Source organism: Setaria italica, chromosome V (assembly GCF_000263155.2).
Source record: "Setaria italica strain Yugu1 chromosome V, Setaria_italica_v2.0, whole genome shotgun sequence".
NCBI lineage: Eukaryota > Viridiplantae > Streptophyta > Magnoliopsida > Poales > Poaceae > Setaria > Setaria italica.
In genome coordinates this window covers 38,338,841-38,355,054 of record NC_028454.1, presented here as the reverse complement: position 1 = coordinate 38,355,054, position 16,214 = coordinate 38,338,841, and the positions used below count along the sequence as shown (strand labels likewise).

At 46.0% G+C, this 16,214-nt stretch overlaps 3 protein-coding genes across 3 annotated transcripts; 2 read left to right on the top strand and 1 right to left on the bottom strand.

Annotated features, from left to right (window-relative positions):
• Positions 1-152: 152 nt before the first annotated feature.
• Positions 153-4,615, bottom strand: LOC101782733 (myosin-binding protein 2). The gene is made up of 5 exons (XM_022826729.1): positions 4,298-4,615; positions 2,454-3,508; positions 2,198-2,365; positions 1,738-1,878; positions 153-1,664 (listed from the first exon to the last, which is right to left on the bottom strand). Exons 2-5 carry the CDS (start codon positions 3,415-3,417, stop codon positions 328-330), a joined length of 2,610 nt encoding a protein of 869 aa, XP_022682464.1. The 5' UTR covers positions 3,418-3,508; positions 4,298-4,615; the 3' UTR covers positions 153-327.
• A 2,617-nt stretch (positions 4,616-7,232) lies between these two features.
• LOC101778960 lies at positions 7,233-12,905 on the top strand. The gene is made up of 7 exons (XM_004970090.4): positions 7,233-7,512; positions 8,128-8,484; positions 8,874-8,987; positions 9,074-11,057; positions 11,539-11,654; positions 11,799-11,890; positions 12,406-12,905. Exons 2-7 carry the CDS (start codon positions 8,160-8,162, stop codon positions 12,511-12,513), a joined length of 2,739 nt encoding a protein of 912 aa, XP_004970147.1. The 5' UTR covers positions 7,233-7,512; positions 8,128-8,159; the 3' UTR covers positions 12,514-12,905.
• Positions 12,906-13,695: 790 nt separating this feature from the next.
• LOC101778550 lies at positions 13,696-16,060 on the top strand. Its single transcript, XM_004970089.3, has 7 exons — positions 13,696-13,864; positions 14,083-14,306; positions 14,400-14,458; positions 14,563-14,790; positions 14,908-15,037; positions 15,127-15,612; positions 15,705-16,060. The coding sequence occupies exons 1-7, from the start codon at positions 13,696-13,698 to the stop codon at positions 15,948-15,950; spliced, it is 1,542 nt and encodes a 513-aa protein (XP_004970146.2). The 3' UTR covers positions 15,951-16,060.
• Positions 16,061-16,214: the final 154 nt, after the last annotated feature.

The window sequence follows — 16,214 nt, the reverse complement described above, 5'->3', positions numbered from 1 at the left end:
TTCTGGGCAATGATCAAGTGCTTGGGTAAGGTGGAGGCGTGATGGGATTTTGCAGCATCTGTGTTGGAACTACATGACAAGGTGTTTTCAGTCTGTGTGATGCAAAATTGGAACCCGGAGAACAGGTACTGCGAAAGTCTACCACTACCAGGTCGTGTCCACATTTTTTTTGTCATTTGCAAAGAAAGATCTGCCTCCTGTAGGTACAAGCCTTCTTTTTGGAAGTTCCTTTGAAATAATTACAAGAGTACCTGGCACCCTAATTACAATAAGAATTTCTTTTAATTAATGATACAAAAATGCACAATGCACGTGTTGAGTTGGAATCTATTGCACATGTTGCAGCAGGCTATCTTTCTTGTCAGTAGCAATTGCCCGCAGTTCTCTCAGGTTGCAAGCAATCTCCTGTATAAACACCAAACCTTCGGTGCCATTTCTGAGGGAGTTTATGCTATGTTCAAGAAAATTCCGGTCTCCTTCAAGCGTCTTCAGTCTTCTGTTCAAGCTTGCAATCTCTTTCTGAACCGTGGTTAGATCAACCTCCCCATTCAATACCGATGAGCTGTCTCCCTTACCCGAGGAAGTATGCTCTGTCTCCCTTGAGCTATCCTGACGATTTAACCAGCTGTCTTCGGCAACAGATGCTTCGTTCGAGAGATCATCCTCTATAGCATCTGAAGTGGATAAATCGTCAGAAGTGCTGCTGTTGGAGTAGGATTGAAGCTTCTGCTCCAACTTTTTCAAACTAGAGGCTATATACGCTCTCTCCTCTTCAAAACTCACCAAAGAATTTGTGCCCCTTGGTGTGTTAATCATAGGAACTTCAAGACCGCCTTCTTCGAGGAAAGCTATAACAGCATTTTCTTGTTTAAAGGGGGTTTTGGCTTGTTCCTCTATTGGTTCACCTCCATACTGTCTCCTATAGTTTTCAAGCTCAACTTCCAGTTCCTCTATTTGCTGCTCTCTCTCAGCGAGCAACTCGTTAGCTTTTGCAAGTGCATCGCTGTCATATTCTGCTTGTTCTTCCATCATCCGTTGGTAATGTGAAGCTTCCATCTGCATTGCAGCCTTCTCATCCTGCAACTTGGTGATCATAGCCAATGCCTGACTCGCAGCAATGGCCGAGGCATTCCTCTCTTCTTCAAGTTCCCTGCAGAGCAGGTGTATCGATTTTCGATCAAGATCAACCTGTCGTCTCAACCGGTCAATGGCGCTTTCACCTTCCATCTCGCTAACAATGCTTCCGTCTAGAGATTCCAAACCGGATGCATCTCTCTCCAGTGAAATTCTTTTGGTAATGTTCTGCACTACCAGCTCATCACCACGTCCATATGCACGGGGGCTAGGGCCTGGATCGACCCATGGTGCCTCGAGCCCCCTGGAAGCTGAGAGCTGTGATAACAGTAACCTTAATTCTTCGTTTATGCTAGAAGTAGAGTCCTTCCCGAGGATCACATCCGTCAAGGTAGGGGATGGCAAGCTACTCTTGCTGCCAATGGCAAGCCTGTAGGCTTCGTTCATGCTAATCTGAGTGCTTAGAGATGGCCTTCTTTCAACAATGGCTTCACTTGTTTTGGGGTATCCCTCAATGGTACCATGATCCTGAGAAACTTCACCACCTGATTTAACAGCGGCTGCTGGAATGTGAGGTTCATCTGCACAATCTGAGCAAAACAGTAGTTAACGTAAGGACTGACTTTAAAAATTGGTGTTGGACAGAAAGCATTGCTGACTAACCTTTATCAGAAGGATCTTGGACTACCAGTTTATGTGTCCCCATGTCACCTATGGGTTCAATTTTCTTAATACAACCTTCAACTTCACCAGTTGTTTCGAAATCAGCACCAGCTTGTGAAACACAGATATCCCCGCGATCATCTGACAGGGGTAACAGATAAGTCCTTTAATTAGACTAAGTTAGCAAATGTGTATAAACGTTAAATTCAGAAAGAAAGGGGCAAACCTTTAACATGTGCGTCTTCTGAAGCAACATGTTGAGTGTTCTGTGGTGCCAATTCAGTTATATCTAGATCAGTCGCTGACACACTTCTCTAGGGAAACTCACCACTTGATCTGCCAGTATTTTCTGGCCCATGAACTAGTTCCAGATTATCTAATAAATTTGTTGTTTTGGGATTAGATGGAGAGATGCAAAATAGCATTCTCATTCGTACAGTCAAGAATCAAGAAAGCATACCGTTTATATTTCTTTCTCCTGAAACAGCATAGTGCTCTTCTAGTATTGTGAACTGAGATCTGAATGGGTCAGTGTTGCCTTCATTTGTGCTCTGAGATGGTTCAGTTTCACCACGAGTCTGAGGTAGCTCATCACTTGCTGCAGCTGGAAGTTGTGAGATATCGGCATCTGCATGATTATTTACCCTATTATAGAATCTATCAATTGAAAAGAAGTGGCAGTATATGTAATTGCCCGAGTTTGTGAAACAAAATACCTTTTAAACATGAATCTTCTTTAACAAGTATGGGAACATGCTGGGATGCCCATTTCGTCAATAAGCTTTCCTTCTCTTCCATCCGATCCCCATCAGTTCTGCTATCAGGATGGCCATCTGTACCAGGACACGTCGAGGATGTATCGTGGGTGTCTGTAACATTAAGCTCCGCCTCAACCTTTCTTTCAGATTCCTTGATCGCCTCAGGGGAAGGAAGAACGGGCTGTTCACAAGCTGCATCTTCTTGCAAGTCTTCCTCCACTGCACTGGCTTCACAAGAGTGTGAACTTTTCACATCATGGGCACAAGGAACCTCAACCTCGGAGTCGGATGTCATCTGTAGAAGACTGTCTCTCTCATGAGATGTATAATCACTCTGGTGATAAATATCTCTAGGTTCCAAAGACTCATGCACTTGACCAGCTACAGAATAATCCGTGTAAATCTTTGGTGAGCCAACAGCTTCAGTATGTTCTAGTTCTGCAATCTTTCTATAGGCCAAGGGTACGCTCCGTTGTTTAAAATGTTGTCCACAGCATGAGCAAATTCTTGTAGGATTGGAATTCCTCACAACATCATTCCTTTGATTACTATCGAGTTCATTGACATCCATCACAGGCTCATCTGCTATCTCATCATCGCTTGTTTTCTCACAGCACCCTTCGCACAGACTTTGGGCGCTTGCAAGCTTCTGGTGGAGGTGGCAGAAGGCCAAGGATGAAATCTCTGACTTGTGAGTTTTGCAGATCAATTCCCTATAGAAGCATGGTTTCTCATTGCCCAGGACGTGATCAAGCCTGGAGCAGAAAGGGCATGGTGCCGGTAGTCTGCAGAAACGGGCGAATCTAGTGACCAAGAAGCTGTAAACTGCATCAATGAACAGCAGCAGCATCAAGATCCACTCCAGCAATGCTGTGGACAGTGCGCTCGATACTCGGCGTAAGATTGGCACCCTTGTACCCATCTCCAATGGTGGGTCAAATCTTCAGAACGGTTGCTCCAATCTGTGAAGACTGGCCAAAGCCCCAGAGATGACTGGCGTTGAAGTAGGATGTCTACAAGGAAACAAACGAAGTTAATGAGCAAGATGTGAGTTAAATCTTAGAAGTATCTAACACCTACTGCCTGATAAAATTTAAAAGTGCTTATGGGCTGTTGACATCAAAGTTGAGTACGATTGAGGCATTGATAACATTTTGATGAATTATTAAAGCTAATCATTGGTGGAGAAAAGGCAGGGAGCCCAAACACCAGGCTGGGAACCACCAGAAAACATAAATTAAAAGCGTCCTGTACCAAACGTTGTGGCAATTGACAGATACCCAGGACCAAGAGAATTTTGCAAAGTGAGAGTAAATACACAACAATCACGCCACACGAATCAGAAATAACGAAATAACGCAACAAATTTTGCTGCAAGGACAACAGCACGGAGCGTGAGAATTGGTTTGACAAGTAACTCGGAAAAGGGAGATTGATCTGAAGAGTAGGCCGAAACACGTCCGGAGGTATTTTTTTTTTGCCGTCGAATTCAAAGCAATTCTTTCTACAGAAGTAACAGAACCACCTAAAGTCAGCCATAAATCCCATAGAAACCAAAGCTAGAATTCGAATGATTCCAGTCAACTCGTTTCAAAAGAATGATCCCAGCCAACAGAACGGGCTGCAAATTTCCAACAAAATTCTCAAGTAGCTAACCGCTATCATCATCATCTAACGCAGCACAAGGAACAGAAAACAGCAGAGCTAGGCTCGGTCCAGAAAACTCCCAAGCTGAGAGCTGAGCCAGCCGAGAGAACTAACAGAAACCTGCGCCATGGAGTCATGAACCAGCAAGAACTCACCTGGAGGATGATTCAGCCTCGCGAGTCGCGAGATCCCGATCTGCGACCGCAGGAGCACGACGTCGGGAGGCCGATCTTGTCGGGAGCAGCGGCCAAAAAGGCTCGCTGCTAGCTAGCTAAGCTGGCGGTAGTATTAGGCGACGATTCGGCAGAAAGGTGGCGAGCACCGACCACTTGCTGCCTCCCCAGCTCGCTCTCTGCATATAAGTATTTTCGGTCGATTCCCCATCCCCGGAAGGAGCCAAAGGCGAAAGCGGGGGGAGAGGGGGTGGCGGCGCCGAGGGCGGTGGCGTCGCCACGCCGGGGCCGCCCCGGACAGCGACGCGAGCCGGCCCCGGCCGAAAGGCGCGGCTCGGTGGTTGAGCTCTCGGGTGCGCTTGCGGACGTGGATGAGCAGAGTAGGTCCGTTGAATGCTCCGGGGCCCCGTAGGCCCGCGGAGAAGTGACGTCGCCTCGATGGATAAACAAAGGAATTTGGGCGAGTCATTAGCGTGCGTTGAAATCGTGGTTAGCCCTCGCTCAGCGAAGTATATTCCCATAACGTAACACCATGGCTACGCTTGCACAAACAAAAGAGACGATGATGGTATTACTGGTTAACCAGCTCCACGTTGGCCGTAGACAAAAGGTGGAAACCAAATTCCGCAATCCCGCGCTCGGGTCACACGGTGCGCGCTTGCCATGTTTCATCCTTCATTTAATTTTGTCGCATCACTTATCTTCATTGTGGTTACTAAATCTTTGGTCGAGTCATATTTGATCCCTATCGAATGTTTTCCCTCTTCTATTTCTAACAAAGCTTTTATGGGGTGTTTGATAAGTTTTTCTATATTACTCACATCTTGAGATTGACATGGTACATTGATATTGACGAAGTTACCGTGCGCCTTGCTATTGACGGTCGCATAACATTGAAGAATAGTCCGGTTATGTGCTGAAATAAATTCACCCGTGACAACTCAAACATGGTAGGCAATGCACTAATTTTTTATCACTAATTAATTTGTATATAATGAGTTTGAACGCTTTAATGGTATGTGTGTATTTCCTAAAAAAACATACTTTTCGTAATTAAGTTGGTAGTCAAAGTTGTGTTTAGAGAATCATGTCCATATACATTCCAGTTGAGTAAATCAATCTCCTCGATATTGCCTCGTTATACTAGCAGTTTGTAATAAACTTCTTCAAGATTCGTGGTCCCGCTCTAAGATGAGGGCTAGCTATGACAAAAAGAAAATATGGTAGGTGGTATTGCAAATTGAAAATACGAAATAGAGCAGCCGCCACACATGGTGGTCAACAATAGTTCTTTTTAAAAGGAGGTGGTCAACAATATTTGGTATTTTTCAAGATAACAAGGGGCGTTTGATGGTTATGGTTCATGAAAAGAGACTTCTCCCAATAATGTACTTATAGTGCCATGCATCCTCCATTACCAGCTTGCTGGAATCCGTGGTAAATCAATTCAGGTTGGGACTCCTCCCATGAACTTGTCAAAAAGAAAATTATCAGAAGAAAAAACATAAAAAACAAAAGTGGGTCCAGTTTTGGGGGAATCTGAATCCGAAAACCGAGCAACTAGGAGGTGAGACTTCTCCCCTAGACTCCAGTTCAAACACCAAAACAACTAATAAACTCAACACCACTACTCGTTCAACGTTCTATTGGGAATTTTATGGCAAAACTTCAACTTTGTTTGTTGAAAAAAGAAGAATGCAAACGCTTTATAAAAAAGGTTTTCGAAGAAGTGGCTTGATTCAAATAAGTGGAACACAGACCTCACAGGATAAATTAGCTCATCATGTCTGTTTTCAAAGAAAATTTAACAAATAATAGGTGCAGTGCTCTGATTTGAACTACTTTTATTTTTTTAATAAAATGAATTTAACACTAAATCTTACTTTCACAAGATAAGTTAGATAGAGTTTGTAAGATAGAGTTTGGTAAACTAGCGATTAAGGATTCCTACCCTTTGGGATTTACCTCATGTTGTATATTCTTAGGATTGTACCAACATGAAAGTCGGTATAGTACGAAGGACGTCGTCATAAATAAAAAAATGTAAAAGATGTCTAAATATATGGTTTTTCCTTGGCATATGCAAAGGAAGAGGGATTGGAGTATTTTTTTTTCAATCATGCAAAATGGGCAGTTAGAAAGGCTACGTTGTTGTTGTTGTATGCAAAATGTGCAGTTAGCCACGGTGTTCCAGAGGAAAGAAATTGCCACCTTCGTTGCAAACACTCCTCTAGCTTCCATTTCTCTATTTTTTGATTTTTTGATTTTTCTTTAAAATCCTCCATTCTAAACAGATCTTAAATTTAGGTTACAAGCTAATGATTTTTCTTTAAAATCCTCCATTCTAAACATATCTCTTAAATTTAGGCCCCAAGCTACCTATAAAACGCGGACTTTCTTTAGCCACAATCCAATATATCTACTCCACGATGCCACGTCCCTACTCCCTAGCAGGGGCACTGCATCATAATCATCATTCATCCGGTCATCCGGTCATCCCTCCTATCCTTTCCCTCTGTTCGCCGCCGTCACGTCCCGTCATCCCCATCGCATTCCCAACCCAATCCCAATCCCGTCCCCGTCTCCCACTGGCCTACCACGAGACGGACAGCTCATCATCTCATCAAAGCCCGCCACCCTCCATCCATCCGGCGGTCAGCATCCGCCGATCCGCCGGCGCGAGGAGCCACGGCCGCCCGATCTCCGCCCCGCCCGCATCACGGCCGCTCGTGGGCAGCGGAGACGAGCGGCGTCGCTGCCTCGCTGGGGGGCTCCCCGAGCACCCCCTCCCTGGACCGGTAGACCCGGCGCACCGGCGCACTGTGTCCCGCGCGGCCTCTACGTGGAGCAGCCTCCGCCTCATGTCCCCCGCGGTGGCGCCCTCGCATGCAACAAAGTCTCCCCCTCCGCCGCACACATTTGCCCTCAGTCCCCCGGCTGTGCGGACATGCTGCTCCTGCTCTCCTCCTCCTACTCCTCCTTGGCCGCCGCTCCCAGATTCACCGCGCCGCGCCCCCTGCCCGCCCTCCGCCGCGATCCCGGCCTGCCAAGACCCCTACAGCCTCGCAGGCCGTGGTTCGTGGCCGCACCCTTACCGCCGGTGGCGTGCGCGCGCGAGAGGCAGGCCGGCCGCTCTCCTCTGGTGTGCCGCGTGGTGTTCCCGGCACCCGACGAGTAGTGGCTCGCTACTCCCGGAGGTGCGGATGTTGCTGTCTTGCGCATCATAGATCATTACTTAATTAGCCGCTCTTTTTTGGTTGCTGAAATGCTGATGTCTTTGGTAGGTCTCCGCTTTCGGTAAAGCTTTCACCGTTCCTTTCTGTAATTTTTTCAATATAAAAACAATCAAGATTGGATGTAGATTGTGCTTTCCTTTTTCTTAAGGTGGGTGCGTGTGTTTCTCACGTCATGGTCGGTGTATTCGCCTACTGTTAATTTGTTGCCAGTGGTGCTGTAAATATTCTTTGCTAGAGGAAAGATCAAGATCATAAAAGTTTCTGCAGCTACTTTATCAAATGCAATGTTTCTTGTATGGCTCCTACTGAGAAAGAACTAAGCTCTTGGTGGCTGCAACATCTAGTCAAATGTATATACCAGTAGGCAGTATGCCTTTGCAACATGCAAGTGGGAAAAAAATTCTGTGCCTATATAGAGAACATATCCATGCTCACTTGCTCTTTGTAGTTCTAGCCATTTGTTATCTTACTTCACGGACTTTTCTTTATGCCGAAAAAACTATATATTATATAATATAATATTCAGAACCCTTCATATTATATATAGTTCTGAAGGCCTATTTTGTTGACATTCAGGTGCAGGTGTAAATGCAGTCCACAAATTCGGCATGAGCCCCCTTTCTGAGCTGGTGTGGTCTCCGGATGAGGGTTTGAGCATTAAAATTGCAGCATCCAGCCTAAGCACTAGGAAGGCTTCTCTTCGCTGGAATGCAGATACATTGAGCATAGTAATATCTTCACCCCAACAAAGTGGTGCTGGTGGTGCAAAGAGCAGTGATAACATATATGATAACCCAGAGGTGTCAGAAAAGATGCCATCACAACTACGGACTCGCAGTGACAGCTCAGTGAGAGTAACAGCTAACCCAAATAGAATTGCTACCCTTGATGCCCTACGATCTACGTCTATGAGATCGCATGAGCAAGATTCAAGTAAGTCTAAAAGACAAAATCTAATTCAGTAAGCTAGTCGTTTGAAGACAATTCTTTGTGTGTTCTTTTTCCTTTTGGCCCAAAGATATGCATTTGGCAACTCTTTGGTGGTCTAGTTAGCTGCTCATCATGTTAGAAAGGTCCAGTTCAATGAATAGGCATTCTATTAATTTAGTCAGAACAAATTGCACCTCTGACATGAAGCTAAGACTCTTCTCCTTTTTAAGGTTTGTTAGGGAACTCTGTTACCTAGCATCTTTGCATTTACTTTTGAAATTTCATCTACCATGTAATTTATATGTATGTATAGTCCAAATAGGATAAAAGAAGGTAATAAGTTCCCTCAGTGATTACTTTATTGAAAGCTAAACTTTTGGAATGCTGTGAAGGGATCAATGTTATGAACGAAGGGAAAGAAGGGTCTGAAAACTGCTGCATGGATAAGCCAGAGGACATGAAAGTGGGTAGTTGTCCAACAAGACGTTGCGAGGATGCTTCCCACAGTAATACTCAACGTTTTGTAAAATCAATTAAGAAAAATCTAATTTGTTTTGTTTGTGAATAAAATATTTATCATGCCATTTTACAGGTTCACCTTCCAGGAAAAAAGTCATGGCTAGTGTTTCAGAAAACCAGGTTTACTGTGCAACCACAGTCCATAATGAAAGATCTTGGGCAACTAATGCGTGGCGTGCTCGATTAATAAAAGCAGTTTGTCAGAAAGATTCTATGTTGCCAAAGAACACAGAGAATGCACTGCCACCTTCTTCCTTAGGAATTTCATGTGATGCAGGAGAGTTCTCGGGCAAATTGGTAGGTTTCATAGGTAACAGAAATGTTCAGACTCTGGGCAATGATAGCAATCTAATTAGTAATGTTCCAGCCATTCATTCTCATGGCAAGCACCAAGACCCGGTTCTGCAGGAAAGCCATAAGGATGAGCCTGTTGTTGCGAGAGGGGAGTCAGCATCTGCTGTCAATGCTGTTGAAAAATGCGAGTCAGCACCTGGAGTTGATGCCAGAAAGCTTGAGAAGGGCAAGGAAAAAGTTATATACAATGACAGCAATTTTGTTAGCAATACAAAGGAGAGTGATGACAGCAATGAGAGCATAGAGAGCTGTACGAGTACAAAGGCGCCAAAGCGGAAGCATTCGCAATGTTCTGAAGCCAAGCTGCCATTTGGAAACAAAAGATTTAGAAGGGGAGACAATGAGAGTTCTTGCTCAGGTTTACTGGAAAAATGTGGTAGCTCTTTCTTTAACTGGATGTCATCACTCACAAATGGGTTACCCATGCTTGATGAAGCCACTGCTGCCGTTCCACTTGATCAGAAGTTTTCAGCAAGTACAGGAGAAGGATCTGCTGCACCTCCCCTGCTACTTCAAAACAACAGTGGCATTCCTATGCACTCTGTTGGCTTCAATTCACTCTTCCAGTCTCTGTATACTCGTAATGTTATGATAACTTCAAGAAATAACTGCCATCAATTAGGCACTGGACATGTTTTCAATAGACTGGCCCTGGAACTAAATAATAGCAATTCTGTGTTGGACAAACAAATTGGCATGGGCAGAGAAACTCTTAATGTGACTGCTGAGACTTTAGCTGCTGAACGCTTACAAATGGTTTCTGGTGGCAGTAAAGGAAATTTTCATAATCAAATCGACATTTTCCCAACGAGACTAGAAAGAAATATGAAACTGCCGAACTCCAGTCAGTTTTGTTCTAAATCTCTAGAAGAAAAACAAAATGAGTGCACTGTCGGTTGCTCAAATGATGCAACAAGAAATAAAGGTGGTTTTGGGGAAAGCTTGTGGGTAAGTCGGCTTTTGCCAAAAACATCATTGGAAGTGATGGAGGCAACACCATGCAATGCAGACAGTGCTGTTAATCCAAACGCTGTGGGCGACAAATTGTATTGTCCATCTCTTCAAAATTTTAATGCAGAGAAGGAATTAAACGGTGCACAAAACCTCACTAGCAGAGGAAGCAGCGATGGTGCAACAAGTAGTAAATATCCAGCAATGCCTCCAGAAGAACCTAAGCAATCTGAAACAATGGCTTCTGTTTTTGCAAAGAGATTGGATGCACTTAGACATGCAAAGACCTCTGCAGTAAGGTTGGCTATCGCATGTGATCGTGGAATGCCCAAACTGAATAACCACAAAACAAACTCTTTTGTTGTTAGTTACAATAGCCGTGATGAGCTAGAGGCGGGACAGGAAACTCATAAATCTTCTAGTGGAAATGGAAGAATAGTTTTGTGGGCACACGACAAAGTTAAGGAACAAAGTAACGAAGAATTAAGAGGAAACATGTCTGAGCACAAGCATCAGGATCATGGAGGGAGCACAGCTGCTCCTCAGCATAATTTACAAGTGAACACATGGGCCGAAGATATTGATACAAGAAGAATAGAATTGAAGGAAGGCAGCTCAGATGTTATGGCTGGTCTGCCAGATAACAAGCAAATTGTACCTTATGGCATTATGCCCAATGTTGCCTGTGATGAATCAAGTGTTGTTTTTGGAGCCTTACATAGGCTTCGCTTGTCTCGCTCGGATATAATAAGGTACTCCACAGGATATTTGGGACCACCTTTGAATTCTGTTGGTTAAAATTCTGCATTCTAGGAAGCACATACATTTTTTTTATGAAGAATATGTATACTTGATTCATAATACGTTCTCCTCATAAGACAGGGAACATGTACATAATGATGTCAGGGAACATTACAGTGGGCAAATATATACTGTTAGACAGCCTTGTTACCTTGTATTTAGTTTGTTGTTATCTACTGCCTGGTTTATAACCATAAAAATGACCAGAGAACTTGACCTTATCTTAAGAGCACACAAGGCCATTTTATTGTTTTTCATCTACAGTGGAGAAAAAATTGCATGAATCACATTTCTAAGGAAATCAGTTAGGACTTCGCAACCATAAACAGGGATATGCCTCAGGGTTGTTGACTCTGGAAACTATGCTTAAGTTAGGGAAGATCGTAAGAACTGGAAAGCTGATGGGTAATCCTCTTTTGTGTTGATTGACAGATGGCTGAGATCACCAATCATGCACACTACCTTAGATGGCTTTTTTGTGCGACTACGATTTGGTAAATGGGAGGAAGCATTGGGTGGCACTGGATACCATGTTGCTCGCCTGAATGGTAAATGACTAAAAAGCTGCTTTAATTTGATGATTGAACTAAAACATGATGATTCTTGCAGAGAAAATGTATTGTCTTAAAAATAAAAAATGAAAAAAATAGTTAAATGAAAAGGAGAGTGAATGATATGTATTTGTCTTACAGGAGCACTGGATAGGAATCGCCTTTCGGTAACGATCAGAAATTCAACCTGTCAAGTAGATTCTCGCTTTGTATCCAACCACGACTTCCACGAGGTAATGCTTGGATTATAATGTCACTTTACATAAATTCGATGTTTTGATTGTCGTAGTTGGGTGGTAACTGAAGGTTTACCAAATACAGCAGCACTGCATTCAGAATTTCTAAGCCAACCTTGATGCAACCAGGTTTATTTTTCGAAGCTATAATTGTCCCTTAATGCATGAATCAGTGGCAAACACTTATTTTTTCCTGAATTGTCTCTAGAATTTCTACACGTCAAATGATATTATTCAAAGTAATATTAGGTTTGTTGAATTTTCTATTGAAACATGTGTAGCAAAATCAGTGAAATTTATTGCAGTTAGGTACTAATAAAATAAGCATTAATCTGTAACGGACTAAGGTATTAATTCCTTACCTGGCAAATTATGGATAACAGAAAAAGGCACATGATAGATACCATCATACCATAGCAAATACTTCAGAATTCTCGCAAATATCTTTGCTTCCATTCGCACAGGTCCCACCATCAGGAATATATGACAAATTCTATGTTAAATTTTTCTAGGATGAGCTGAAAGCATGGTGGTCTGCTGCCATGAAGGGTGAATGGAAGCTACCATCAAAAGAAGAGCTGAGTATGAAGCTAAGAGAAAGAGAGCTACTTCGTTCTTAGAACAGAACGACTCAGAGACCTGAGAGCAGTACCAAGATATGGAGATTTCTGTCCATCATGCTAGTTACCTTAATGGGGAAAATGCCAGTCAGTTGATGTGCCATGGCTACCGATCGGCTGTATTTTCGTCTGAAAAGGCGCCGCTGCTGCTATCATTATCATTCTTGGTATGTTCAGATGTTAGGATGCCGTTCTTTGCTGAGTCATGGGTCTCAGTTATAGCATCACCTTGTTGTATTAACATATGATTTGCTATTATTTTTGTGATGGGATGAGGCGCTATGTGATATCCCGTCGATCTGTAAATATAGGAAGGTACTGACAGAACGGTACAATTGTACAACTGTTAATTAATACTTCCTTGAAATAAGATTTATTTTTCGCCACTGTCATTTCCTGTTCGGCTGAAAGCTGAATTCTTTTTATTATTTCCTGAATTGGAAGATGTATTTTGTGAGAAATTTTAGAGTGCCGTCCATCCGGCAAAATCGAACGATGGAAACAAAGAAAGAACCATGAAGTATTTAAAGAGTACCAATTTGGTGGGATCAAGTAAAAATAGTAAAAAAATTACTATGGTGCTCTTTTAATTATGTGTAAATCTATTTAATAAGGAGTAAAAAAATTACTATGATACTCTTTTAATTATGTGTAAATCTATTTAATAAGGATAAAAAGGAAACTAGTACCACTCGTACATTAACAAAGCTCGTATTTTGTATGCATATGTCGAAGGCTATTCTACATGATACACAGGTCCCAGTGTTTGGTTGGTGACCACCTTGCGGCTGCTGAACCTGACAGCTTCGCTGCATGCCATTCAGGTGAATTGGCTTTGTTGGTGCCAACGAGCATGTTGCCTCCGCGCCGCGTTCCCCGCATGGCCGCACGGCTTCTTGGTGGTACGAACAAGCATGGGCCCAGCAATCGATCAGCTATTCAGCTGCCGGGTGCCGCCGGGGCCCATCCCATGCATGCACTCGCTCCGCTCCTTCCACCACCACCACCTCCGCAGCCGCTGCGCTGGATCCCGAGTTCCCGACCCTCCCTCCCTCTCTCTCGATTCTGGCCTCAAGCTCGCATCTCCGTGGCGAAGCGGAGGCGCATTTCCCCCAGGTCCCTCCCGGTCATCGGCCACCCATCGCAGGCGACGCCGCGTAGCTCCTCCCTGTAGATGGGCTCATGTTGCGCCCGATCGTACCGCCCGATCTCCTCCGCGACGCGGCCGATGGCAGCGGCCGCGGCGAGGAAGACGCGGTGACGGACCGCCGCCCGAAGCCGGTGGTGCCGCTGCTGCTCGTGTCCGCCGGCGGCCGCGTCCACGAGATCCAGACCTTCGGGCACTACGTCGGTACGCGCGCGCAACCGTTCGGGCCTGCCATTACTTTCTTGCCTACGTTATTGCATTGACGAACGGCGAATGGCGTCATATTTGCTTTTGAATTTTTTTTCATTCATGTCAATTAATTGAAGTATCCTGCGAAAAAAGAGTCAGCTGAGGCACGAATTTTCCATTCATGTCAATTATTTGCCCTTTTGGTTTTGATTGGTCGTAATGTTAATTTTCAGCGACGCAAATCGGGTTCGAAGATCTGAACGAGTGCCCGCACCTGTGCACGCTGTCGTACGATTACCTGAAGAAGACCGAGGGCTACGAGCAGAACCTGCTCGCCTTCTTCCACAACAAGATGAACCCGGACGCCCTGCTCGTGCGCCTCATCGAGGAGCTCGACAAGTGCATTCTCGGCTACTTCTCCTTCCATTGGAAATTTGCAACCCACATAATCACGCAGGTATGTATCGATCCACCAGAATTCTAGTGCTTCGCCATTGAAATAATCTTTTGTGTATCCTAATGTTTTCGTTCGGTTCACCTGCATTCCTAGGTTCTGACCCACGAGCAGCCTAGAAGAAAACTCAGAAGAATGGTAATGGAGGCTACCAGGTAATTAACTACCGTTAACACAGGAGTAGTCGGTCGATGGTAAAATAATTCTATTCGAGGAAAGAATCTTGCCTAGCAAATTAACCTTGATTGGGGGGCAACAGGAAGATGAGGTTCGAGAGGGTGACGCGGGAGCTGAAGGTGACGAGGCTGTTCAGCACGCTGGTGGAGGAGCTGAGGGCCATCGGGATAAGCTGCCACCACCACGACAACCGGCCGGGCACGGACGTGATGGTCCCCGCCGCGCACAGCGACCGCAGCCCGGTGCTGCTCCTGATGGGCGGCGGCATGGGCGCCGGCAAGAGCACCGTGCTCAAGCAGATCATGAAGGAGTTAGTCTCCCTCTCGCTCCGATTCTCTGTCACCAATACATATCAGTGGCAGACTCGGCAACATCAGTGACATCATGTTTCACAACCGTGTGATGCGCCGTGCGTACGTACGTGCAGGGTGTTCTGGACTGACGCGAGGGCGAACGCCGTGCTCGTGGAGGCCGACGCGTTCAAGGAGTCGGACGTGATCTACCAAGCCATCAGCTCGCGAGGTCATCACAACGACATGCTGCAAACCGCCGAGCTGGTACGCGCGTCCAGACGACTGCTCGATCTCTTTCTGCAACCACTGGCCAGTTGAGTTGATGCACACACATGCCTGCCACCGATCCCCAGGTGCACCAGTCGTCGACGGACGCGGCGGCGTCGCTGCTGGTGACGGCGCTGAACGAGGGGCGGGACGTGATCATGGACGGCACCATGTCGTGGGAGCCCTTCGTGATGCAGACCATCGCCATGGCGCGGTCCGTGCACCGGCAGCGGTACCGCATGGGCGTCGGCTACAAGGTCGCCGCCGACGGGACGACGACCGAGAAGTACTGGGAGCCCGTCGAGGAGGATGACGACGCCGACGGAGAGCGGCGGCGGCAGCAGGGAGCGCCCAGGGCGAGGAAGCCGTACCGCATCGAGATCGTCGGCATCATCTGCGACGCCTACCTCGCCGTCGCCAGGGGCATCAGGCGAGCTATCATCTCCGGGAGAGCCGTGCGGGTGAACTCGCAGCTCAAGTCCCACAAGCGCTTCGCCGGCGCGTTCCGCAAGTACTGCGACCTCGTCGACAACGCCAGGCTCTACAGCACCAACACCATCGCCGGCGCCAAGGTCCGTCCGATACTTCACTGATCGATCAGGTCCCGTGTGTATCCATTGATGATAATATGCATGAGATCGATCTGAGTCATGGTTTTTGGCAGCTGATCGGTTGGAAGGACAAGGACAGCCGGCTGTTGGTGGACGTGGACGAGATCGGGCTGCTGGACCGGGTGAGCCGGATCAACGAGGAGGCCAACTGCGTGCACGAGCTGTACCCGGACGGGCACCCGACGGGCGGCGCGGGGTCGGTGTGGGAGGACCTGGTGGCGTCGCCGGTCAGGGCCTCCATACAGCGGGAGCTCAAGGAGGCCATCCTCGACAGCGAGGCCTGCTTCCCGTCCCCGTAGTCGCGGGCGGGGCGGGTGCTCCTGCAAAGGCAGATTCGCCTAATTCCCCCCGTAGGTTCTGCTTTGCTGGACTAGTCGTGTAATTAAGCTGCTAGTTAATCTCTTTTGTACCCAACCCAAATTTTCGAGCGGAATAAAGAGATGATACGACGATCGTGAACATGAACCAAAACTTTTTATTTCTCTCCTCTTTCTCGAATGGCAAGTTTTGGCTAAAGTTCACGGTTGTCATGTCACGACCCCCGCGCGCGAGTTGCTCCGCTC

Coding starts and splice junctions, on each gene's coding strand:
- LOC101782733 (XM_022826729.1), bottom strand. CDS start 3,417: ATGGGTACAAGGGTGCCAATCTTACGCCGAGTATCGAGCGCACTGTCC. Junction 2,366..2,453: donor AGAAGATTCATGTTTAAAAG/GTATTTTGTTTC, acceptor ATAATCATGCAG/ATGCCGATATCTCACAACTT. Junction 1,879..2,197: donor AGGAGAAAGAAATATAAACG/GTATGCTTTCTT, acceptor TACCCCTGTCAG/ATGATCGCGGGGATATCTGT.
- LOC101778960 (XM_004970090.4), top strand. CDS start 8,160: ATGAGCCCCCTTTCTGAGCTGGTGTGGTCTCCGGATGAGGGTTTGAGC. Junction 11,058..11,538: donor TCTCGCTCGGATATAATAAG/GTACTCCACAGG, acceptor GTTGATTGACAG/ATGGCTGAGATCACCAATCA. Junction 11,891..12,405: donor CCAACCACGACTTCCACGAG/GTAATGCTTGGA, acceptor AAATTTTTCTAG/GATGAGCTGAAAGCATGGTG.
- LOC101778550 (XM_004970089.3), top strand. CDS start 13,696: ATGTTGCGCCCGATCGTACCGCCCGATCTCCTCCGCGACGCGGCCGAT. Junction 14,459..14,562: donor ATGGTAATGGAGGCTACCAG/GTAATTAACTAC, acceptor GGGGGGCAACAG/GAAGATGAGGTTCGAGAGGG. Junction 15,038..15,126: donor TGCTGCAAACCGCCGAGCTG/GTACGCGCGTCC, acceptor ACCGATCCCCAG/GTGCACCAGTCGTCGACGGA.